Here is a 26,127-nt window from a genome sequence, read left to right on the forward strand (position 1 = left end):
CCGACTTCCACCTAACCCTGGGAATGAATGGTCAGGCTATGCAGTCCAGGGCACTCTGTTCTCTTTGCACTGCGTCCTCACAGGTCGGGAGGGAGATGTATCACCGAGAATCATTTTGTCTCTGTCACATGCACGCAATAAAGTTAACAAATCAGAAATAAATGAGTCATTTAAGGTATGGGCTTGTTTATCAGCTAACCACATGAAACCTCCAAGGCAGGAGGATGGGACACCCTTGTCCTGCACTCCCACAAGGGAACTGTGCTGCAGAAGTGACAGTGGGGAGGAGATGGAATACACAAAGAAGACAAAACGAAAGTGAAGGAGAATACTGTATACCAATACCAATTAGTACAATAGCTCTCTATCATAGTATTATTTGAAGTTAGAAAAAATAATAGAACAAACATTATTATTATTATTATTATTATTATTATTATTAAATTAATTAATTAATTAATTAATTTAATTAATTAATTAATTAATTAATTAATTAATAATTTAGTCTTGGATGTAGGAATTGGATGACTTGTAATCCAGCGTTTTCTATAACCTGTCTCAAATGATTAATACAATCCAATTCATGCAATGAATGCAGTTCTGCTGAAAATTAACTTGTAATATTATTTTTAGACTATTTCATAGATGTGAGCTCTTTAGTTTAATGTAATTACTGATTATTACATTAATAATTTTAGAATACTGCCTATATAAAACAGCCCTAATCACATACTGTAAGTGTGTTGAAAATATAGTGAATGTGACTCATTTTATTTGGGAGTTCATGGTCTTAATACCTGTTTAATACATTACTTACGTATCAAAGTACTACAATCTACATTACCAAGTCCTAATATTTATTCCAGTAATTTAGAAGAAGCCAGTGGTTAAAGAAAAGTGTCTGATACCAGGAGGTTCACGGTTCAAATCCTGGATCAGCCACTGACTCACTGTGTGTGACCCTTAGCAAGTCACTTAACCTCCTTGTGCTCCATCCTTCAGATGAGACGTAAAACCGAGGTCCTATTGTAAGTGACTCTGCAGCAGCAGTTGTTGATGAAGTATAGTTCACCCCCTAGTCTCTGTAAGTCGCTTTGGATAAAAGCATCTGCTAAATGACTACTTAATAATAATAACAACAAAAATGTATTGAATTTGTATACTGAGAACCAGCTCTATTGTAATGCTGGAAGAGAAATGCTTTCCCCTTATCTGTGATCAAATTTCAAGTTAAAAAATAAAGTTTTATTCAATTTTTTTCCCCCATAAAAAAAGTTCTCTGCAGTGTCCTTTTGTGCAGTTAGCAAACATTGACACCTTCCTCAGCAACTGCATTATTAAAGATGATCCCTGTCAGATTTCTGGATAGGGAGAATAGAATATTAATGATTCAGAAAGTAGAGAATACAAAGGAATATGTTAGAGTGGTGATAGGAAGAAAAATAATTGCAATAAAAAGGGATAACAGCCTCTTCAAATCAAAATGCCATTGCTGTCAGCCCACCAAGATACAGGGCTCTTCTTATAGCTAGCAGCAGAGCCATTAATATGGTAATTGGTGCATCGGCTTAATTTTAGAAAAAAGTAACACATTAAAAGTTGCAAATCTGTATTTACGGTTTGATTGTGAGTACAGATATATGGCAGATAGGGCTTGCTGTAGCTCCATGGAAAATTAGTAAACTTTTTCAGTTTTGCAAGTGAATATTTTAAGTTAATTGCCATGTCTGGTAAAATGACACACACAGCTACAGCTGTCAGGGAATTGAAATAACTCCTGCATTTGTATTGTAAAAGTCTTTATTTTTAAGTGTAAATTATATTGGGTAATTTCATACATGTATGTTCTTTCTGTTTATTTTGGTAACACTAAAAAAAAAATCATGTACAGAAATGAAATAGTGAATATACTGTATTTTAACCCAACTGACAGGACATTGTCACTGGCAGTGGTGTTTATTTAGACCAGGAAGGGAGACTCAGACACAGAGGTTGCAGGTAAAGTGTGAATGCACACGTTTAATTAAATAATAAAACAATAAACAAAACACAGGAACAAAACAAAAAGCACAGTGGCCAAAATAAACAGGTTTAACAAAAACTCACCAAACGTAAATAAACACAAACACGGACACAGACGTAAATACAACACAACACGGAACATGGAACACAGAACCTGACCCTCCACCTCTAAAACCAACATCAATCCTATCCTTACTAACTAGCACCCGTGATCACACTATTTATACACCTGTATAAATTCCCACATGCAAAAATAACAAAAGGAAAAACAGTAACAAAAAGTATTTTTGTGTGCCTAAGCGTTTAAACCAACAAAGGGCGGCCATAACAAAACAATGGCTACATAATATAGGAACGGAACATACGCTCAATAGAATACTATGTGTGGCTATAGAGCGAGTCAACGACAGGACGTCACACGAAGCGCGACGGAAGAGAGCTCCAATACATTCAATGTTAATTTGTTATAATGGTGTTTATACAATACACTGCTCACGGAGAGGCTGAAAATATGTCAAAAGCTTTAGTTAACATGTTTTCTATTGAAATGGCTATATATTAATTTGCATTACAGTTCCCCTTTAAATGTGTCCATCTTTCAGGGTGTATTAGATGTTAGATTGATAGTTCAGTGACAGAATTCGATAAAAACAGTTTTGTACAGAATTGGAGGTAGCTGTGCCAACTGATAGCCTAACCGTAGCCCGTCAGGAGTGTCAGATCAATATAATAGATAAGAATATCCCCCATAGCATACATGCAGCGCTTTGGCAATGCTTTCCAATAGCCCTGAGCTGCCTCAATAGCCTCATCAGCCATGTTCTACTGCCACCCACGCAGCCTTATGAGCTGATTGTAAAACTCAGCACATTTTGGTGGGGGATGACATTTAGAAGTCAATTAAAAATCAATAAGATGTGTAAAATGCATGTTTTTGGATCAATGGTTCATCACATGCAGCCTGTGCTGTGTTATCAAGGTACTTACATCCCCATGGAGTAGCTTATTTCAGAGCAAACATCATTTGACATTTCTTAGTTAAAATTGTGCATTACTAAATTATGAATAATAAAAATAAAATAATTATAAAAAGAAGAAAAAAAATCTCTTTACACAAAATCTACTTTTCATTTTTACCTTGCCAACATGATGCATGACAGTGCTGGAAATTAAGGCAATTTGTCAGCTTGAAGGCTTCTACCAATTTCTCTCAATATAAAATATTCAACTTCATTGCCACCTTGTTCTTATCCTGACATGCCAGTAAATCTAGGTAAAGAGTATCATTGATTTTTAAATCTTTCAAACGGTTTAACAAAATATAGACCTTTGCTTAATGTTAATGATTTGGGGGATAAGGTTCGATTCTGTTTTTTTAAAATCTGATTACTGCTGAAAATATTGAACCATGTGCTGAAATAGAGAACCAGTAAAATGTAAGACTGACTAGCCAAAAAATACTGACAATAAAATACTGCTATAAAAAATACTGCAATAATATGAGAAAAGTATAAAATGACTAATAAAGGGGGAGTGCAGTCAGCAAGCACTGACTACAGTATTCTTCCCTTTAAAAGAAAAGAGATAAAACGCTGACTGGGAAAAAAAAAAATCATGAGATGTTGTGATCACAGATCTAAAGTTTCCAACGCATGTGACCTTTCTATGGAAGCACATCTGTAAAGGAAACTGGCCCTATTCTGAAGCAAGTGCAAAGCCAACGACACCTTTTAGTGATACTATATATATATATATATATATATATATATATATATATATATATATATAATATATATATATATATATATATATATATATATATATATATATAACTGGATAAAACAACATTAACATTAACTTCAACATTTGGCCCTATATCTTCAAAACAGAAAAATAATTAAAATGTTTAATGCAAGCATGAGCATTTATATAAAACTGGTGGAGATCAAACTTTAAATCGATGACCATAAAGCTACATTAGATTAAAAAGACTGAACCACCATGCATCCTACATGCTCGTTTACATAAGATATTTTGGAAGCTGTCTGTTTCAAGAGACAAAGGTATAGCTAATGAATCTCAGTGGAAATGGTGTTCCAAAATACATTCTGTAAACCCAGTGAAGTCACTGTACACATCACAGCACAGAGAGTATTTTTAACAAAAGAAGTTCAATAGTCAAAAGAAGTTCAAGAGTCATAAAATTAATCACAACATGGTGGTGTTTATATAATACCATTGGGAATTGGAGTTACATGGGGGGGGGGTGTACTGTGCCTGAGCTGATATGAATCCAAGTCTGTGAATGTCACCATGAATGTGTTTTTTTTTTCTTTCTTTTATCTCTTTGTGAACTTTGTAACTTTCAGAAGTAATATAATAGCCCGTGTTATGTTGTTTTCTAGCCAGTATTGTGGTGAAATTAAATCTTATTAAATCTTTTTAAATCCTATTAAAAAAAATAAAAAATAAAAAAATTCTAAAATCCTTGGTTATGTTAGTGTAATATTAGTTGTAATCTGTGTTTTCAAACGCTCTCTAAATTATCAATCTCCTGTTATCCTATGCGCTGTATTTCTGTCTCCATTCCATTCCAAGTATGAGTCAAAAACTGTAATGAGAAGTTATTTGTAAGTGGTGTTCTACAGATATGCTTTACTAAACATCGCCACTTGTAGTAATAATGAGTTACAACTCAAGTCGTAGAAGTCAAAAGGTGAGCCTATGAAGGATTTCTAAATGGATTGCTAACTGTTATATCTGCTGGGTACTCTGCTATTGACAGTTAATAGAAATTGTACAAGCAGCAATCACATCTTGTTTTGAAGATGATTTCTATTTTTGTTATTAAACAAGAACTACCTACACGTATAAGAGACTAGATTATGAGCAAAATAACTTTAAATGTGAATTACAGTAAGATACTGCCATCCTTAAAATGTCTTAAAACTACCAAATACCAAAACTATGTGTGCAATTGTTTAATGCTAAGACTGCATACTATGATAGATAGATATTAATTATCTTCATTGCACTTGTTGTTTTGTTATTTTTAACTTTTTAAAAGCATCTATTAGGATAGTGTTATTGTAATTAAAATGGAATCCTGTTCTTCCAGATGAGTTGATACACAGACTAAAACTAGCAGTTAAAGAGAGTGTTACAATGGATTGAAATGAATTTTACTAATCAGATATGGATAGAAAACTAGGCTAATTTTGAACGTCACTTTGCTGGACACCCTGGGCTGTATTTACTGTATGTGTGTCAGTAAATACATAGTATTTAAATGTAAAGACACTCTTCTTCTGCTTTATAAATATGATTATTAAGGGTGTTTGAGGCATTTGGAGAGCCTGCAGTTTAGATTGCTTTCTAGTTTAACTGGATGTAGTATCTTGATTTGTTTCAGAACATCTGTTGTTCATGATGTTTATGTTAATGTTCTAAAAAATATTAATAAAGATGAATGTGCTTTATAATAAAAAAACATATTTTTTTAAAGTGAAGACATTCTTTGCAGTTTGTACTGTAGGGCTTTCTCTGTCGTAGGTCTTGAGTTGTTCAATTGAGATATATTTACATATGAGTAACTACCATTGTCATTCACCGTTAGTTTGGATACATACAGACGTGCTCAAATTTGTTGGTACCCTTACAGCTCATTGAAATAATGCTTCATTCCTCCTGAAAAGTGATGAAATTAAAAGCTATTTTATCATGTATACTTGCATGCCTTTGGTATGTCATAGAATAAAGCAAAGAAGCTGTGAAAAGAGATGAATTATTGCTTATTCTACAAAGATATTCTAAAATGGCCTGGACACATTTGTTGGTACCCCTTAGAAAAGATAATAAATAATTGGATTATAGTGATATTTCAAACTAATTAGTTTCTTTCATTAGTATCACAGATGTCTCCAATCTTGTAATCAGTCATTCAGCCTATTTAAATGGAGAAAAGTAGTCACTGTGCTGTTTGGTATCATTGTGTGCACCACACTGAACATGGACCAGAGAAAGCAAAGGAGAGAGTTGTCTGAGGAGATCAGAAAGAAAATAATAGACAAGCATGGTAAAGGTAAAGGCTACAAGACCATCTCCAAGCAGCTTGATGTTCCTGTGACAACAGTTGCAAATATTATTAAGAAGTTGATGGTCCATGGAACTGTAGCCAGCCTCTCTGGGCGCGGCCGCAAGAGGAAAATCGACCCCAGGTTGAACAGAAGGATAGTGCGAATGGTAGAAAAAGAACCAAGGATAACTGCCAAAGAGAAACAAGCTGAACTCCAAGGTGAAGGTACGTCAGTTTCTGATCGCACCATCCGTCGCCTTTTGAGCGAAAGTGGGCTCCATGGAAGAAGACCCAGGAGGACTCCACTTTTGAAAGAAAAACATAAAAAAGCCAGACTGGAATTTGCTAAAATGCATATTGACAAGCCACAATCCTTCTGGGAGAATGTCCTTTGGACAGATGAGTCAAAACGGGAGCTTTTTGGCAAGTCACATCAGCTCTGTGTTCACAGACGAAAAAATGAAGCTTTCAAAGAAAAGAACACCATACCTACAGTGAAACATGGAGGAGGCTTGGTTATGTTTTGGGGCTGCTTTGCTGCGCCTGGCACAGGGTGCCTTGAATCTGTGCAGGGCACAATGAAATCTCAAGACTATCAAGGCATTCTGGAGCGAAACGTACTGCCCAGTGTCAGAAAGCTCTGTCTCAGTCGCAGGTCATGGGTCCTCCAACAGGATAATGACCCAAAACACACAGCTAAAAGAACCCAAGAATGGAAAAGAACAAAACATTGGACTATTCTGAAGTGGCCTTCTATGAGTCCTGATCTGAATCCTATCGAACATCTATGGAAAGAGCTGAAACTTGCAGTCTGGAGAAGGCACCCATCAAACCTGAGACAGCTGGAGCAGTTTGCTCAGGAAGAGTGGGCTAAACTACCTGTTAACAGGTGCAGAAGTCTCATTGAGAGCTACAGAAAACGTTTGATTGCAGTGATTGCCTCTAAAGGTTGTGCAACAAAATATTAGGTTAGCGGTCCCATCATTTTTGTCCATGCCATTTTCATTTGTTTTCTTATTTACAATATTATGTTGAATAAAAAATCAAAAGTAAAGTCTGATTTCTATTAAATATGGAATAAACAATGGTGGATGCCAATTACTTTTGTCAGTTTCAAGTTATTTCAGAGAAAATTGTGCATTCTTCGTTTTTTGTGGAGGGGTACCAACAAATTTGAGCACGTCTGTAAGACTACTGACTGGATATGTGAGTTGCCTTCAGGTTACTGGGTACATCAAATGATATACCAGCTAATTACAAACATCATAATCACCATAAAAGCATGGGAAGATAGCACACACGGCAATCAGCTCAATGACTTTTAAACCATTTTAGTATTTTGCCTCGATTGGAATAAGGCATTTCACAAAATTCATTAGTCTCTTATGTCACTATCCCTGTTAATTGAGAGAATTGCCTGGTTCTTCTCATTGCCAATGATTAAGCTTTTAATACACACATATATGACATTCAGTTTTTCTCAGCCTTCGTGGTCATCTTATCTTGGGAATGCTATACTGCCCTTTTGCAGGGAGTACAGTTTGGTGCTCTTCAAACCTCTGAATTTTGAGAGGGTAAAAAAACACACAGTTAATTCATGAACAGAACATTTCAGACAATGCTAGCAGATTTTATATAGGACAAATCTGCAATATTTTGATTCACGATACCACTCATATAAAAAAAAATGAGAAGGGGAAGAGCTCATCAGAGCATTTCTTCTGTTGTTTTTTTTGTTAGTTTATGATTAGATTTTTTTTTTCTATTTTATCCCCTCCAGTTGTAACATGCCTTAGAGACGATGATGAGACAGCAGACATGACTGAGTGCCTTCAGAGGGCTGGTCCCATGCCCTCCATGGTAGAGAGGTGCAAGGTCCCCTGCAAAGATGACTGCACGTTCACCACCTGGTCTAAGTTTACTCCATGTACAGGGTGTGGAGTCACACGCAGCAGAAAACGATCTCTTACAGGTAAAAAAAAAAAACTTCATATTTACGAATGAATAATTTAACCTGGTTGACCTTGACTATGGCGTTGCAAGAAACCGTGGTCACTCATGCATTGGCATTTCAAATTTGTATTCAGAGTTATTTTAAAGCCTTCCAGGATGTGGATTTTTATGTGTGTGTCCCTTTGTTGTGGAAGATTTGTTCGGCTTGATTAAGCACATCCTTTATGTCTGTGTTTTCAGTTATAATACTCTGTATTTTACTGCAAGGCATTAGATTGACTATATTTTCATGGTTTTAAGCTTCAGTTCTATTCTTTAGAGATATCATTAGTAAGCCTGTTGATGTTTCCTGGACTATACAATTGTTGTTTATGAGTAACAGCTTGAGAGTACTTCTTCTCTGAAGCCTAAGTTTGAATCTTTCTTAGTTCTTTCTCAGTTCACAAGAGAATGCAGTGGATGTTCTTAGCATATGCTCCTTGTGCATAGTACAAAAGCACATAACATTTCCACCACACAAGTGCTAAAAAGACACAACAAGCTCCTGGTTATAAACTTTTAAATACAGTCTGTATTCACCTGCAGACAGACATAAACAAAAGGTCTGGGCTATTTCCATCACCTGCTTACACTAATGGCATTTCTGCATGCACGACTAATTCAAAATCAGCTTTTGTGCTGTTAAATACCACTAGGAACAGACTACCTTACAAGATTTCTGTGCATTTACGTACATATATAGGTACTATATTTCTAACTAGCTTGTTGGACATATTTCTCCTTTATTTTAAATAACAAACTTATTTACATACGATTCTCCTGGTAATATAGGATTGCAGATTTATTCGCTGTTCATATATATATATATATATATATATATATATATATATATATATATATATATATATGCTTTACATAGGGAATTGTTCTTCCTGTAATGGGTTCCTTAAAAATTTCAGATCTATCTAGTCACATTTACAATGACTTTCAAATTTTGTACTCTGTAGCTTGTTATCGGTTGGTGCTGTTGTAACCAATTTATTATTGTCTACATTTTTTTGAAGTGCTCTTATTTTATGCACTCATTGTAAAAAAAAAGCTGAGTATCCTTGGAATAGATTGCTTATATAATATTTGTTCCATCCACCTGTTCTGCATTTACTGAGTTATTTAGGGCATATTTGGTCTTCAAAAGATTTCTGCAAATTAAATTAGTAGACAATGTTTTTTTGTGTGTTATTGTCCTTATTGGTGTTAATATTTATGGTGGTCTGTGATGGCTGGTCACCAGGTGATGTCAGACCTGGAAGACAGTGGACACAGACAACAGTGCTGGGATATGAATACATTTGCTGATTATTGTAAATGAACAAATAAAAAGGTGGAACAAAACACAGAACAAACAAAATGTTGGCCAAAAGAAACAGACAATACACCAAACAAACACTGAACAAACAAATAGCAAACGTTATACCGATCCACAAAAAGGGAGACAAAACTGAACCAGGTAACTACAGACCAATAAGCCTGACTTCTATTATATGTAAACTTATGGAAACTGTAATAAGATCTAAAATGGAAAATTACCTATATGGTAACAATATCCTGGGAGACAGCCAGCATGGTTTTAGGAAAGGGAGATCGTGTCTAACTAACCTACTTGACTTTTTTGAGGATGCAACATTGAAAACGGATAACTGCAAAGCATACGACATGGTCTATTTAGATTTCCAGAAAGCTTTTGACAAAGTCCTGCATAAAAGATTAATTCTCAAACTGAACGCAGTAGGGATTCAAGGAAATGCATGCACATGGATTAGGGAGTGGTTAACAGGTAGAAAACAGAAAGTACTGATTAGAGGAGAAACCTCAAAATGGAGTGAGGTAACCAGTGGTGTACCACAGGGATCAGTATTAGGTCCTCTGCTATTACTAATCTACATTAATGATTTAGATTCTGGTATAGTAAGCAAACTCGTTAAATTTGCAGACGACACAAAAATAGGAGGAGTGGCAAACACTGTTGAAGCAGCAAAGGTCATTCAAAATGATCTAGACAACATTCAGAATTGGGCAGACACGTGGCAAATGAAATTTAATAGAGAAAAGTGTAAAGTATTGCATGCGGGCAATAAAAATGTGCATTATAAATATCATATGGGAGATAGTGAAATTGAAGAAGGGAACTATGAAAAAGACCTGGGAGTTTATGTTGACTCAGAAATGTCTTCATCTAGACAATGTGGGGAAGCTATAAAAAAAGGCTAACAACAGGGAAAGTTTAACCCCATCCATGCTGCAAAATAATTAACAATAAAATAACATGTTTTTACACACATAAACAATACGTGTTCAAATAATAATACAACAAATACAAAATACAAATCATAATATGCACAGGGGTGGGGTGTACCCCTTCACATGGTCATTAAACCGCCTCTTGTGGAAAATACCAGAAGTACTAATGTAGAGTGAAATATACTATATAATCCTAAATTAAAAATGAATCAGTTGATATTTTCTTTTTGTTTTAACATAACTTCAGCTAAAGACTGAACGGCCTGTCTTCAGTTGACTAAGTCTTGACTTGACCTCACACATGTGCATTTTTGCTCAACCTGAATTTGTCAGCAGTCCTGTCTTTGGAGACGTAATGCACCTTTGGCGTGTTGTTGTTCTAAGCAAAGTGAGAAGATAATTTCCATATTTACAGATTGCCTGCTGTAAACGATTTTGAAAACAGATTACAGAGCTCTCCCTGAAGCCGCTATGGGAGTGTTAGAACATGTGTCCACATTGCATCTAAAGAAATTGCTACATTCATTCCTGCATTCATTCCTGCATTCACACAATTTATCTTTTTTTTTCCTTTTTTTTAATTTTAAGTTTGTTTAAATCTTTTAGTAATTTCCACCTGATTCAATCATTTGACTTACATTTTGAACATTCTCCTGTCAATGACATATATGAATTTTGAACCAATATGACATCATTCTTGATATTTATTTATAAAGTGTGGAAAACAAATTAATCTGCATAAGTACAAACTGAGAACTCTTCAACTGAAAAGTATCCTTGATATAGTGAGGACCCAGAGTGGCTCATCCAGTTAAAGAGCTGCTGCTAGGAGTGCAGGATGAGTCATACAGCTTGGACAGTGCCAGTTCGGGTCCAGGCTGTGCAAAAAGGCCGAACTTTGCTGGGGACTGAAGGGGGCATCACATTGGCTCTGACGCTCCTGGTTTGGGGGATGGGAAACCGGCAGGGGTTCCTTCTCATCACGCAACAGCGAACCCTACTGGCCAGACACATAGCACATTCAAAGTGGATAAAAAGCAGGGCTGATCTCTGTTCTCTGGGATCGGTAGCCCGCCCACCTTGCTCTGGAACGCTCAGCGTAAAAGCGATTCTGGCTTCAGGCTTGTGAAATCGGAGGACACTCACATGCCCTTAAAACACCTGTGCTGTGTTGCGACTCGCTGCAGTGAGGAGTACAAAAATAATTTGGCATTCCAAATTGTGGGAAAATAAATACAAATAATAATTGGTCACTCTAAATTTAAAAAAAAAAAATCTTGATATAGTATAGTATAGAAGACCCTAGGCTCCTGGTTCAAAGACCAACATGCTGGCTACTAACCAAGAGAGATAGAGATACTACTCAACACAGTTCATTACACTACCATTGTGGCTTATTAAAAAAAAAAACAACCTCCCACTACAGCCATAATGCTCATGCTTTTATTTTACTATGGTTTTACAGGATTCAGATTTGGAAATAGATGTTGTCAAATCAAAAGTGGGTGTGGCCAAAAACCTGGAAATTGTGCAAAACTTCATTCTGACCAATGTAACATTTTACATAGAATCAGGGTTTTCTCAACCCACTTCTGATATAACCACACTCACTTCCAAATGCACAACACTAGTAAAAATGAAACATGCTCTTGGACTTTTAATTTGAATATACTCCAGAGATATATTTAAATGAATGTCATTCTCTGATTGCATAGGAACTTATCCAGGAGGTTTCAGTAATAAATATCAAAAACAATCAGCACAGGAGGCAGTAACAATAAGTAATGCATCTGTTTCAAAAACAACAGTCATGCTGTATCAGTTTGAACTGCTTTGATACTAGATTTGATATCAACAGATACCAACTATTGAAACTACACAGATCCTCCTCATATAGACGCTGTTTACTCAAACTCTCATCAAAACCTTTATTCATATCCAATCCAGAAACACACATTTTAAACCTTCAAAACAAGCCCCAACTTTAACTTTAAATAAAAAAATACATTGCAAAAATATAAAATACAGAAAGCAGTCACAACGTTTAAAATGTTTTATTTTACCTGTCACTTATTTATTTATTTATTTATATATTTATTTTTAAATACTCTAATAATACTACATAGTAATTGAACTCACTAATTGTTAAAGTGTTGCTAACTGAAGTCTGGAGGGTAATTGCCTCACAAACAGTAATCTTTACAGTGTGAAATATATTCATTTTTCAGATCATTAGAGTAATTGGATTTGGTTGGCCTCCCCAGCATGGGCCAAGCTGAAGAGAGAAAAATAGCCTGTAGAGTCAGGAGTTATTTGTGGAAGTGCTGCCAGTAACTGCTCTGCTGTGTTTTATGTTGCAGTATTGTAAAACATTCATGATGGGTGGGTTGAAGTATAGCAAAAAAAAAAGAAAAAATAATAATAAAATAAAATCTGCTCCAAGGTTAAAATCTAGGGTGCTGTATTGTTTTTAACTAATTGAGCTGCTTGCAAGGCTCAAGCCATTCACAATGATGTAATACTGTGCGTATAGGGTTGCCAAAAACATGAACTTAATTACAAAAGTTCAGTAAAACAATGTGCCAGCAGCACCATTGATAATACAACTGCCAGTATGGACTTCCAATTGATACTGTGTGTGTCGAGGCTTACAGCCCACGCCTCATACTAATAGCACAATGAGGAGCCAACCACCTCAGAGATGGGTTGTCTCAGTACAACATCACACCTTCACTTCAGTTGTGTCGTTGTGATTGCCATATAGACTTTTAAAATGGCCATTTTATAAATGTCCACATGTTATGAGCAATATGCACGCTGTGGTAAGGTCAAGGCCACAACTTTCTTTTTATTTTGATTGGGGAACAGACTCGGACATCTGCTGAATTCATCCAAGGAGTTTGCAAATAAGTAGTAGTTTTTTTGTTTGTTTGTTTTTTTTAATTTAAATGCTTAAACTCATCAGCATATATTATATGAAACGCATCAGCATATCTTATATGAACTGTCAGAGTAACACCCCAGCTGTGTCTGAAATTACAGTGTTTGCTTTTTTTTTTTTTTTGTCAGTTTTTCTTTATTTGGAATTGCATGGAGACGATTCAAATTTAAAGCAAGATTAATACAATAAAAATAAAAAATCTAAAAGAAACTAGTGTGAGTTTTCTAAAAGTTTGACCAAAAAGTAGCACCTCATCCACTAACTTTTTAATGGGATGGTGTATTACATTGTATAAGGACGTCTATTTAAGAGAAGAACTTTGTAAGAGTTAAAGAAGTCGAATAACAGTGTATGCACAACTTTCAGTTTACTCTTTTGCTAGATAGAGAAACACATACAATATACCAATTATTTGTGTGCTGTGGTCTTATCTTAGGTTTACCTACTTAAGGATAAGATACTATTGCAGCTGCTACAGTATCCCCGTGGGGAATCACACACCAGTAGTCTCTATACAGTGCTATTGTAAGATTGTGAAAGATTAGAATGAACATGTCGTTTTTCTTTTCTATTTTATAAAGGGAGAAGTAAAAAAAGAGAAAAATGCCAGAACACCGATCTCTATCCACAAGTTGAGATGGAGCCCTGTCCTTGTGATGAATATGTCTCTCAGCCTTATGGGAACTGGTCTGACTGTATTCTTCCTGAAGGCACAGTGGAACGACAACTGGGAATGAGGGTCCAGGGAGATAGTAATGAGTGTGGGCCGGGTGTGCGCTACAGAGCCAGTACATGCTCAGACCCGGATGGCAGACTTGTTGACCCGTCTCTTTGTAGCAGTTCAGGTAAGGTCATCTTGTGGGATTGCACAGCTTACAGCATGTTTGTTGTCATGATACCGTATCACTCAACACGTTTGCATCCTTTTCTGGTGTCAGCGTAACTACATAATCATATGTTGTTCACATGCAGCTATTCTCTATAGCCTGTTTCTTATATTTCTCTTCACTTCATGCTTATGCTTTTATACCGCCCCATTTGTGTCTAACCCACAGCAACCCCAAACCAGGAAAGCACAGCCATTTGAACATCTCCGGGTGACTTTGTATTGCTGAGATAGGTCTACTGTACTTGCACAAAATAACAATAATAATAACGAAACAAATCAATTACATGAAAGGCCAAATTAGAGCCTGACATGGGTCTCTACCCACTCATTTAGGTTTGTTTTTTATTCTGTGTTCTAAACTTGGACATACACATTTATTTCCAGGTTACATCGAGGAGAGCTGTGCAATTCCCTGTCCATTTGACTGCAAGCTGAGTGAATGGTCAAGCTGGTCAACATGCAGTTCCCCATGTGGGAGTGGGGTAAAGGTCAGGTCCAAGTGGCTGCGCGAGAAGCCTTTTAATGGAGGCCGACCCTGCCCAAAGCTGGACCTCAAGAATCAGGTGAGGTATACCAATAAGCCAATGCAGATTTAGGAAATTCAGACATGATGACCCTCTTGTTGTTGTTGGTTTAGTGGAATATCAAGTGAGGGAAGATAAATACTGGCTTCATCTGCTAGCAATAGTACTGAATGTAGTTTCATAAGCATACACAGTAACTCTTGAAATGTGTGTGTATATACAGGATTATTATTATTTATTTATTAGCAGATGCCCTTATCCAGGGCGACTTACAATTGTTACAAGATATCACATTATTTTTCCACACAATTACCCATTCATACAGTTGGGTTTTTACTGGAGCAATCTAGGTAAAGTAACTCGCTGAAGGGTACAGCAGCAGTGTCCCCCATCTGGGATTGAACCCACGACCCTCCAGTCAAAGGTCCAGAGCTCTAACCACTAGTGTGTGTGTGTGTGTGTGTGTGTGTGTGTGTGTGAACTGTAGATTAAAAAAAACAACTGATTTGTATAATCAAAAGAAAATGAATGGAACATTTGTAATATATTCACAATAGGCCAGACACATGGCAAATGACATTTAATAGGGAAAAGCGTAAGGTACTGCACGCAGGCAATAAAAATGTGCATTATAAATATCATATGGAAGATACTGAAATTGAAGAAGGAGTCTATGAAAAAGATCTAGGAGTTTATGTCTTCATCTAGGCAATGTCGGGAAGCTATAAAAAAGGTCAACAAAATGCTTGGATATATAGTGAAAAGTGTTGAATTTAAATCAAGGGAGGTAGTGTTAAAACTTTACAATGCATTACAAAGACCTTATCTAGAATATTGTGTTCAGTTCTGGTCACCTTGCTTTTTCGACCTGAAAAAAGAAACAAGGACCAGGGGTCACAAATGGAGATTAGATTAATCGGCATTCAGAACAGAAAATAGGAGGCACTTTTTTACAAAGAGAATTGTTGGAGTCTTGAAACAACTCCCCAGTAATGTTGTTGAAGCTGACACCCTGGGATCCTTTAAGAAGCTGCTTGATGAGATTCTGGGATCAATAAGCTACTAACAACCAAACAAGCAGGATGGGCCGAATGGCCCCCTCTCGTTTGTGAACTTTCTTATGTTCTTATGTTCTAAATGTACAAATGTTATTTGGTAGGACGAATCAGAACTTTCTACTGTATTCACTGTAGTCATATCTGAGTATTACATTAACATAATCAGGTTACGCACCTGTCATTCCTCATTGATGCAGTTTTTCACAATCAGGCTGCAGTGTCATTTAGGAGGAGGGTTGGGTGGGGGTGGGGGGGGGGGGGGGGGGGGCTGTGGTAGATCCCAAGAGTTAATTTGGGGAGCCAGGTAAGGTCACGTCCATGGGAGATGGTACAGGACTGGTTAGTTTAGACCACGACCCCTCCTGGGGGGGTGGGTACAGATTGTGCGAGGCTGCAGCAGAGCTCCTGCAGTGTTTTATGTAGGCCACACTCTCCCAATAGACGTGCCTCCTCCTAATTCACCTTCGATTAACTGCTATCTTAATATTTTACTTTTTATTTACTGTGTTTAATGTGTTGAAAAAATGTGTTAAAAGTATGCTGTAAAATACTTTTCAATCTTTAGTCATCTGTCTCATGAAGTGACAGCTTGACAAAAGAACACTTTTTCTCATTTTAAATCTTTTGTGACAGCATATATTCCCATCGGCTATTGACTCAGCATCTAAAATAGTTTTTGTGCTTTCGCGATACATAAATGGGTTCTAAATGGCATATGTATCTTTTTAGGAGTCAAGCTTTACAAATGTTCCATACTGTGTAGAAATATTGAAATAATGTGTACAGATTGTTAAATACCTGTTAACAACCTTTACACTATCTCTCTGCTAAAAAAAAGACTTTTAACAATCTGTCTCAAAATCATGTTTTGCATTTGTTAAATGTAATATTCATATTTATTATATTTAACATGATGGAGATGACAGATTAAAAAAATAGCACAGCTATAGCTATTGCATATAAGGTTGTAGCTGTATAAAATCACATCCACCAACCACAGCCCTGCATCTGTTCCTGGTATAGAATACATATTATTTTGCTCACAGTGATACATCTCCATTTTTATATCAAACTGATAATAATAGTGGTTAAACAGCAGCATTAACTACAATTTGTTTATTAAATTCAATTCACCAATATATAGATTTTTACAACGATATCGTTAAACCTTAAAATACATCAGAAGCCAATATTCTGGTATTCTGCAAGTTAAATCCTTTTCACACGACAGTACCTAAAATGTGAGTCAAGATTAACAAGATTAACATTGTGTTTCCTATTGGTCCTATGCTGAAAAAATATAAAGGGTTTAAAAACTGTTATAAAGAGTAAAGATAATTAATAAAAGTGTTTTAGGAAAGAGATAGAGTAGACAAAGAAGATCTACTTAAAATGGATACGATGATGCTATATTTTTTAGGAGTAGGGAAACGACCTCCTTTTCTAAATGTTGCTAATGACTGCTTATAAATGATAGTTTGCACTCTTAACCTCGCTCCAATGTATATCTGAGCCTATTTGCAAATTATGTTCCCCTCTAACCTTCCCCAACTGCAGATAGGCAGTACTATATATCAATGGACACTGCTGTGGGTTCCCCACACTCCCAACAGCAGATGTTTCTGAAGCCGATGTCACAGCTGCTTAGAATTGTTCAATAATATTTGACAGAGACAATATTTATATTCTGCATTTAAAGTGCTTTTTTTCATAAGCCCCCCTCCTACCCCCCATAAGTAGTACCAGCTGATTGGAATTTATGTGGAACATTAGACAGATGAATGTGTCATATTGCAAATTACTCACTGATGGGCCAGTGGGAATAGGATTGTTTTTCTAATGTCTTTATAATAGTTGTACTGATGCAAATACATTAACAGGATGCATCATAGCGCAATTAGAATAAAATGTTTAGCAAAAAGCAACTTTGTTTTAGATAAAAGCAGCCTAAACTGTTATAACTTCATGGGGGGGAAACTTTTTTGACAGTCTTCCAGCATATGAGGAGAATCATTTTGGAAATACTGCATATAATGATTAATTTTTAATCATAGTCAGATATTCAGATAGGTATATAAACATATGAAGAACCTGTCATTAATTCAGCTTGTCTAATCAAGTATTTGATGCCTTTTGTTTAAATAATATTTGAATAAAGCCTTTGGGAGGTGTACTTTAATGAGTTCCTCTGGCAATCTCAACCGATTCATTTTAGAAGTGTTTAGAACAAAAAAGAGAGGAATCTGTCAGTACAAATATAAATATATGTCAATGGTCAGAATGCTTTAAACATTCCTTAATGATTCACACAGTACATGAGGAACAATGAGCATCTGAGGATTTGAGTTTCTGTACTATGTGACAGGGGCTGAGATACCAAATAACAAAACAAGCAAGAAACAGGTTTAGCTTTTTTTCTTTTTTCTTATTTTATTTTATGAAAACAAAACTACCATACATGAAATATACAGTATATTAAACAAACAAAGTAATATATAATCAAACATATTCAAATGTATAAATATAAAACCACATTAGAATAATGCATCCAGTTAAAGCTGTAGGAGGCTGTGTGGTCCAGTGGTTAAAGAAACAGGCTTGTAACCAGGAGGTCCCCGGTTCAAAACCCACCTCAGCCACTGACTCATTGTGTGACCCTGAGCAAATCACTTAACCTCCTTGTGCTCTGTCTTTTGGGTGAGACGTAATTGTAAGTGACTCTGCAGCTGATGCATAGTTCACACACCCTAGTCTCTGTAAGTCGCCTTGGATAAAGGCGTCTGCTAAATAAACAAATAATAATAATAATAATAATAATAATGTACAGTATAGGGAAGTTTTACTTTTTTTGTATGCGTAATGAATGTCTATTCGAGACTAGGTACATGGTTTCAACCATGTTCTTAATTGTTTAATTAAACCAATTAAACCTCCTGTTACCCACCTGGCTGAGGCAAAAGTGTCATCACCAACTGCCTACTTTGGTCCCGGCATATGGTATCAGAGAGGTGCTGCTGGAGGCATGGGAAAGTACATGCCTGCAGTCATGTCTTGAGAAATTAGGCAAAGGAGTGGCAAGTGAAGGGAAGATCCTCACATCACCTTAAATACTGTAGCATTTTGCAGACAGCCAGAAAATAGGAGAGCTCCCTGTCAGCTGCTCCGGAACCATGGCAACCATGACACAACAACAACAACAGGGCGTCACAGCGCCTTTTATAACCCCAGCCCCCCACTACTTTATTCAACCTTACACATCCCATTGGTCCTCAGCTGCACACTTCGGGCCAATGGGAACACATTTAACATGTGAACACACAGTAACTCACAGACGGGACCAATCACGGGGGAGACACAGACCATGCATTACACGACTGATACAACGGGAAGGGCCAATCACAGGGGAGACACAGAACTTGCCCACGCGCGCAGGATAGGGTCACACAGGAACTGAGACAGAGTTAAACAACAGCGGGAAATACAGAGGGGGAAGGGAACACAATTACAAACAATGGGAACGGCCCAAGACACGTAAACACACATACACAGAAGTACAGTACAACACAAATGCACAGATCGTTACAATACCTTGTTGTTTCTTGTGCAGATCAAACTAAAGGCTTACTCACAACATGTGATTTATGTGGACTATTATCTAGTCTCCAGACTCTGCTATTGAATAGGTAGAATAACCCAAGTATGATATGCTTAGCTTATTTATGGTGTTGTATTTAAATGATTGCAACTGGACAAGGCTTGGTGGTGATACTCACTAAATCATTTTAAAAGCTTAATAAATCAGTCTGCAAAAATCAGAGTTACAATTTTTTTTATATACAAACAAGTAATCATCATGAGTTTTATAGGAAGATCTTTAGAAGGTTTTTAAAAGTGTTATGATTTGGAACTTCTTGAGATTCTCTTTTTTAAAATTTGTTTCCATGGAGTTTGTATCACATTAGATCCTCTGAACTCATTAAGAATGAAACGTACTGTGTTTACCCAGAGCAGCCTTTAGAACATTTAAAATATCTTTGAATGCTTTTTGAAATCGTCCTATTATCACAACCATCCACACAGCTTTATGTCACCCAGAAGCCACAATTTCATAAATTATGTTTCTCTTATTAAATGTATACAACGTAGCAATCAAACATTACTTCACTGTATGCAACTATATCTCTTTCAGAACATATTTTACCACACCGCAGCGCACCAAACCTCTCAAAACAACACCTGTGATTTCACCTTCTTATAACATCAAATGGGTAGGAGAATATAAACAAAATGCATTGGCAGTTTAACACTTGCAAGGAAAAGGAATGGAAAAATCAACCCTAAAAGGATTAATATAGTAAACCTGTAGCTAGTCTGCTTTTCAGGGGCAGTGAATGGAGGAATTCATAGTGGTCTGTTGTTAAGGTTTTCTAATGTTGGGGGACATAGTGAAGTATCCTACAGTTACTTTTTAGCTTAATTCAGCTGGGCACTGTCTTTTTCAAATATTAGAAACTCATTAGAAATGAAATGTCAAAGATCAGAAAGCATTTATTTAAAAATAAATAGGGTATGATAGCATGATTACATTCATTGATAATAAATCACTATTCCTAGTTCCAATATCAAACATTAAAACAGCTTACCATACAATAGCTTTTGGACTGTTTGCAGTAGAGAGAACATGTGGATTTCCAAGCATCCTCTTTTGTGTCCCCAGGCCTATTTCATTTTCATTAACACTGAGACTAGTGAGTGAGGATCCTAAAATGAATTCATATGTTAGACAGAATAATTTGTATGCATTGTGTCCTCTTGTTACTGCCAGTAAATTTGGATTGTTGAGTTCTTGGTTTGGCCCTGTGTACAGCTTGACAGATGAAATACGCAAACATTATAAACATATGTATCTGATTTAGCATTGTGTGTTCAATAGCTATTGGATTGTTCAAGAGTCAATGTGTATTTGAAATATAGCATGGCCACGGTTTGAATCGTCCCTTTGCTTGGAAAATATAACAACAGTCTTATTGTCTAATGCCTATTCCCCCAGGTGATTTTATCAATTTGAATTATAATACTGTAAGAAGGTCATGATCACTGTTGGTCAATTTTTTTCAAGAACTATAACTCATGGCTTGTAAACCACTGATTTATAATATGCAGAAATATTTATATCAGTTGTATATGCATATTTGCAGGTTAGTACAAACGTGATTATCTTATGTTGTTGATTCAATGTAGGTGATGTGCCCCCATGAATTACAAATAGCTCATGAATGAATCTGCATATTGTACAGGCATTGCCAAAAGGCAAAGGGCTGATTTGCTGTTGGAAGCTGTCCAGGTATTGAAGCAAAACAGATGGTTCTTAGTATGTAGTTATGTTAGAAAAGTTAGCTCAGTATATGCTACTGTATATGAGCTAATTTGAATATCACAAATAATAATAATAATAATAATAATAATAATAATAATAATAATAATAATAATAATAATAATAATAATAAGAGCTTGGATTTTGGGCTCTAGAATGTGTGATGTCTTGTAAAAACATTTCGACCCTTAAATTTTCTACTTGTTTACAAACATTCCCTAATGTTTACATTTTTTAATGTGCAATTCTTCTCTTATATCAATATCTTGTATTGTTTATACATGGAATTCAGTTATTCTTTTTATTGCATTCAAACGCACACATATACAAATAATTAATATTGACCATAGGGCACAATGTGACAAATAACATCACACAGCTCAATTTTAATGTACTACATTTTTGGAAAACAAAATGGGCCAAACCACAATTAAAACCTTATCTTAACAAAGTCTTGTTAGTACAGTGTATTTGTGGTACCTAGTCAGAGCAACAACTCTTAATACAAACATCAGACACCTCAAAGAAGTTTCTTCGGTGTATGATTTAAAAAAAAAAAAAAAAATTTTATGTCTGCAGGTTTGCTTTGTGTTCATGGATTTAAAATTAACTCCTTTAATATTATGGGGGCGGTATGGTCATTGATGGAGGCAGATAGCTGAAGCAGTTAATAAAATTACGTTTATATTCAAAAATCTTGTTAATATTGTTGAATGAGAAAGTCAATTACAATTAGAGACAACGTCATATTGGAAGTATATATATATACACGTATTAATTTCTTAATCCCAGAAAATTATACATTTTTTTGATCTTCATATTATCTGATTTTGTACAATACAGTGAACACCTGTATCTAATAAAGATACATTCCCCACTGTACACCCACGGGGCTCTGTGAGGTAATATGTTGCAGTGTCTATCTTGAAATGATTAGTTATTTGAAAACCTTAAAGGGCTATCCGATGCTTGGTTTCAATATACCATCAACAGGTATGCTATAAACTAGTGCTCTTGGTTTATTACACTGCATATTGTGATTTTATAAATACAAGAAAGAAAGAAAGAAAGAAATACAATGCAAACACATTTTTAGCAACATTAAAACACAGTTCAGCAATATCATACAAAAGACAGCATACAGTAGCCACTTCTTTTATATTTGAAAATGTAGTTTTAGTGAGCTTTTTAAAACAGGAATTGGAATTCCAATGTTAAATTCGAGTCTGAGGGTAACACATTTGAACATTCACTTACTACATCAAACAGATATAAAAAAAATTATAATTGTTGTTGCTATGCTACATAAGTGCTTGATGACCGGGTGCCTCAGCAGCACACGTTCAGCAAGCACACTTTTCCATAACAGATGATTCATAGCTTGATGTATTGTAATGGCTGGGATGGGAAATAGTGTTGAGGAATTAATTCAAAGAAGTGCAGCTTCCATTTTCATCTGCTGATTCGCCAAACCTAACACATGTGATGTACGATTGACATCGATCTGTGATGATAATAAATCTTTAGTGGGAGCAATGTCACTAAGGATCGGCTTGAAAATGCTTTGAAATATTAGGAATATTGCTTTATTGACTGCCATACAGTGCTCAAGTTTATGACTGAGGTCAAGCTTGAGATACTGTTCCTGCTGTTCCAGACGGAATGTGTGGAGACAAGTACAATCTTCCAGTATATTTAACTTAACTCTTTCTTTTTGATTATTCGTTTACAAGCAATTGGATACAAATATGTACTCAAACCGAAATCAATATAATGCAAGGTTTATTATAGGTATATTTCTACACGCTGCAGTAAATGTATGAATTAAATTTTACTCTCAAAAAGGTCTTGGTATTATAGATTTTATTCCAGTGCAAATTGTGAACCTTTTCTGGCTAAATAAACACAAAACCACTCATAAAGGAAAGGAACCCTTAACGCCTGTGGATATAAAGCTTTTGATCTGATCTCACTGACGGGATCAGAATCACACAACACTGCTCATTACATACTGTACAGTTTTATAACAAATTGAATGCCTATGATCATCTCACAGATGCTGTACCACTATTACAGATAATATGCTCCAGCCAAAAACAGTATACCTTTAGTATAAAATCATTGCTGTATTTCATGAGAAACTCATGCTCAAGTTAAGTATTTTGTGTAGCACGGTTGTTGATTTTTTGTTTTATTGTTAGTTATGTGTGAAAGAATGCTTTCAAAAATAGACATGTTAATAGTTTATATTTATCAATTAACAAAATGCAAAGTGAGTGAACAGAAGAAAAAATTCTTCTTAATTTCTTAGCAGACACCCTTATCCAGGGCGACTTACAATTGTTACAAGATATCACATTATTTTTACATACAACAACATTATTTTTGCATACAATTGCCCATTTATACAGTTGGGTTTTTACTGGAGCAATCTAGGTAAAGTACCTTGCTCAAGGGTACAACAGCAGTGTCTCCCACCTGGGATTGAACCCACGACCCTCCGGTCAAGAGTCCAGAGCCCTAACCACTACTCCACATTGCTGCCCCTATCTACATCAAAATATACATCAAATCAAAATCTACATCAAATCAATATTTGGTGTGACCACCCTTTGCCTTCAAAACAGCATCAATTCTTCTAGGTACACTTGCACACAGTTTTTGAAGGAACTCAGCAGGTAGGTTGACCCAAACATCTTGGAGAACTAACCACAGTTCTTCTGTGGATTTAGGCAGCCTCAGTTGCTTCTCTCGCTTCATGTAATCCCAGACAGACTCGATGGTGTTGAGATCAGGGCTCTGTGGGGGCCATACCATCACAGGACTCCTTGTTCTTCTTTACGCTGAAGATAGTTCTTAATGACTTTCGCTGTATGTTTGGGGTCGTTGTCATGCTGCAGAATAAATTTGGGGCCAATCAGATGCCTCCCTGATGGTATTGCATGATGGATAAGTATCTGCCTGTACTTCTCAGCCCCAAACTTGCAAGGAACCTCCACCATGCTTCACAGTTGCCTGCAAACACTCATTCGTGTACCGCTCTCCAGCCCTTCGGCGAACAAACTGCCTTCTGCTACAGCCAAATATTTCACATTTTGACTCATCAGTCCAGAGCACCTGCTGCCATTTTTCTGCACCCCAGTTCCTGTGTTTTTGTGCATAGTTGCGTCGCTTGGCCTTGTTTCCACGTTGGAGGTATGGCTTTTTGGCCGCAAGTCTTCCACTTCTGACCAGACTTCTCCGGACAGTAGATGGGTGTACCAGGCTCCCACTGTTTTCTGCCAATTCTGAGCTGATGGCACTGCTGGACATCTTCCGATTGCGAAGGGAAGTAAGCATGATGTGTCTTTCATCTGCTGCAGTAAGTTTCCTTGGCCGACCACTGCGTCTACGGTCCTCAACGTTGCCCGTTTCTTTGTGCTTCTTCAAAAGAGCTGGAAACCCCTGTCTGCCTTGAAATTTCTGCCTGGGAGAGACCTTGCTGATGCAGTATAACTACCTTGTGTCTTGTTGCTGTGCTCAGTCTTATTGTTATTATTATTTATTTCTTAGTAGACGCCCTTATCCAGGGCGACTTACAATTGTTATAAGATTTCACATTATACAGATATCACATTATTTTTACATACAATTACCCATTTATACAGTTGGGTTTTTACTGGAGCAATCTAGGTAAAGTACCTTGCTCAAGGGTACAACAGCAGTGTCCCCCACTGGGATTGAACCCACAACCCTCCGGTCAAGAGTCCGTGCCCTAACCACTACTCCACACTGCAGTCTTGCCATGGTGTATGACTTTTGACAGTAAACTGTCTTCAGCAACCTCACCTTGTTAGCTGAGTTTGGCTGTTCCTCACCCAGTTTTATTCCTCCTACACAGCTGTTTCTGTTTCAGTTAATGATTGTGTTTCAACCTACATATTGAAATGATGATCATTAGCACCTGTTTGGTATAATTGTTTAATCATACACCTGACTATATGCCTACAAAATCCCTGACTTTGTGCAAGTGTACCTAGAAGAATTGATGCTGTTTTGAAGGCAAAGGGTGGTCACACCAAATATGGATTTGATTTATATTTTTCTTCTGTTCACTCACTTTGCATTTAGTTAATTGATAAATATAATCTATTAACATGTCTATTTTCGAAAGCATTCTTACTTTACAGCATTTTTTCACGCCTGCCTAAAACTTTTGCACAGTACTGTATATATTTTAATACACTTCTTAGATGTGCTTATACTAAATTGTAAATGTATAAAAGCCTATCAAGGAAGTGACATTTATCTCTGTAAGTTGATCCAGTACACAATTGTTTTCTATCAAGTCTGGAGGCACAGCGACAGTAATGTTTCAATTTATATGAAGTTTTAGTCAGACTGTGTCAGCTAAAGAGATTTATACATATAAGCTTCTGCTGTAGGTCTTACAGTCAACGGCTCTCCGTTGCTTTAACTGTAAATCTTTCATACACAGAAAGAAAAGGACATTTATGAAAAGATTAATGCCACTACCTCTTAGTGTTTTGAAGTACAACGTCAATATAGAACTATGAATGCAGCTAGTTTTGCCATCCTTATTCTTGAAAAATATAATTTTCAAATTGGGACTATTAAATTGATTTAACAGCGTCCGCTCTAAATACTGACACTGTGGGCACCAAGGTAATGCAAATCACACATCTAACAGTGAATCTTAAGGTACATACAATAAACATGCATCTAAAAGATAGCAGTGTTTAGTCTAAGAAAGAATTAACCTTGTTGTATGTTTGTAGTTATTTCTAAAATATACATAAACTATGCTGTTCAAGAAAAAAGTTGAATTGTGATTGATAGAGCCTTACTAAAAGCTTTTAGCACAACCTACAGTATAATTAAACACTGCCACAAACATGTCCAGGTTTGTCAAGAAATATAATTAAAGAATTAGAACCCTCAATTTCAATACATTTGGATTTATTTTCCTTATAAGTTTAGGCATGTTTTATGC

The 26,127-nt window shown here is 36.2% G+C and overlaps 1 protein-coding gene across 2 annotated transcripts in view; it reads left to right on the forward strand.

Annotated features, from left to right (window-relative positions):
• Positions 1-26,127, forward strand: part of LOC117401984 (thrombospondin type-1 domain-containing protein 7B-like) — a 131,018-nt gene that overhangs the window by 89,965 nt on the left and 14,926 nt on the right. For both annotated transcript variants that reach the window (XM_034002774.3, XM_034002781.3), the window contains exons 14-16: positions 7,878-8,069; positions 13,871-14,134; positions 14,563-14,741. In XM_034002774.3, the coding sequence (XP_033858665.3) occupies positions 7,878-8,069; positions 13,871-14,134; positions 14,563-14,741 (635 nt within the window). The remainder of the gene's footprint in view (positions 1-7,877; positions 8,070-13,870; positions 14,135-14,562; positions 14,742-26,127) is intronic.

The sequence above is a fragment of the Acipenser ruthenus genome, chromosome 10 (genome assembly GCF_902713425.1).
Source record: "Acipenser ruthenus chromosome 10, fAciRut3.2 maternal haplotype, whole genome shotgun sequence".
Lineage (NCBI taxonomy): Eukaryota > Metazoa > Chordata > Actinopteri > Acipenseriformes > Acipenseridae > Acipenser > Acipenser ruthenus.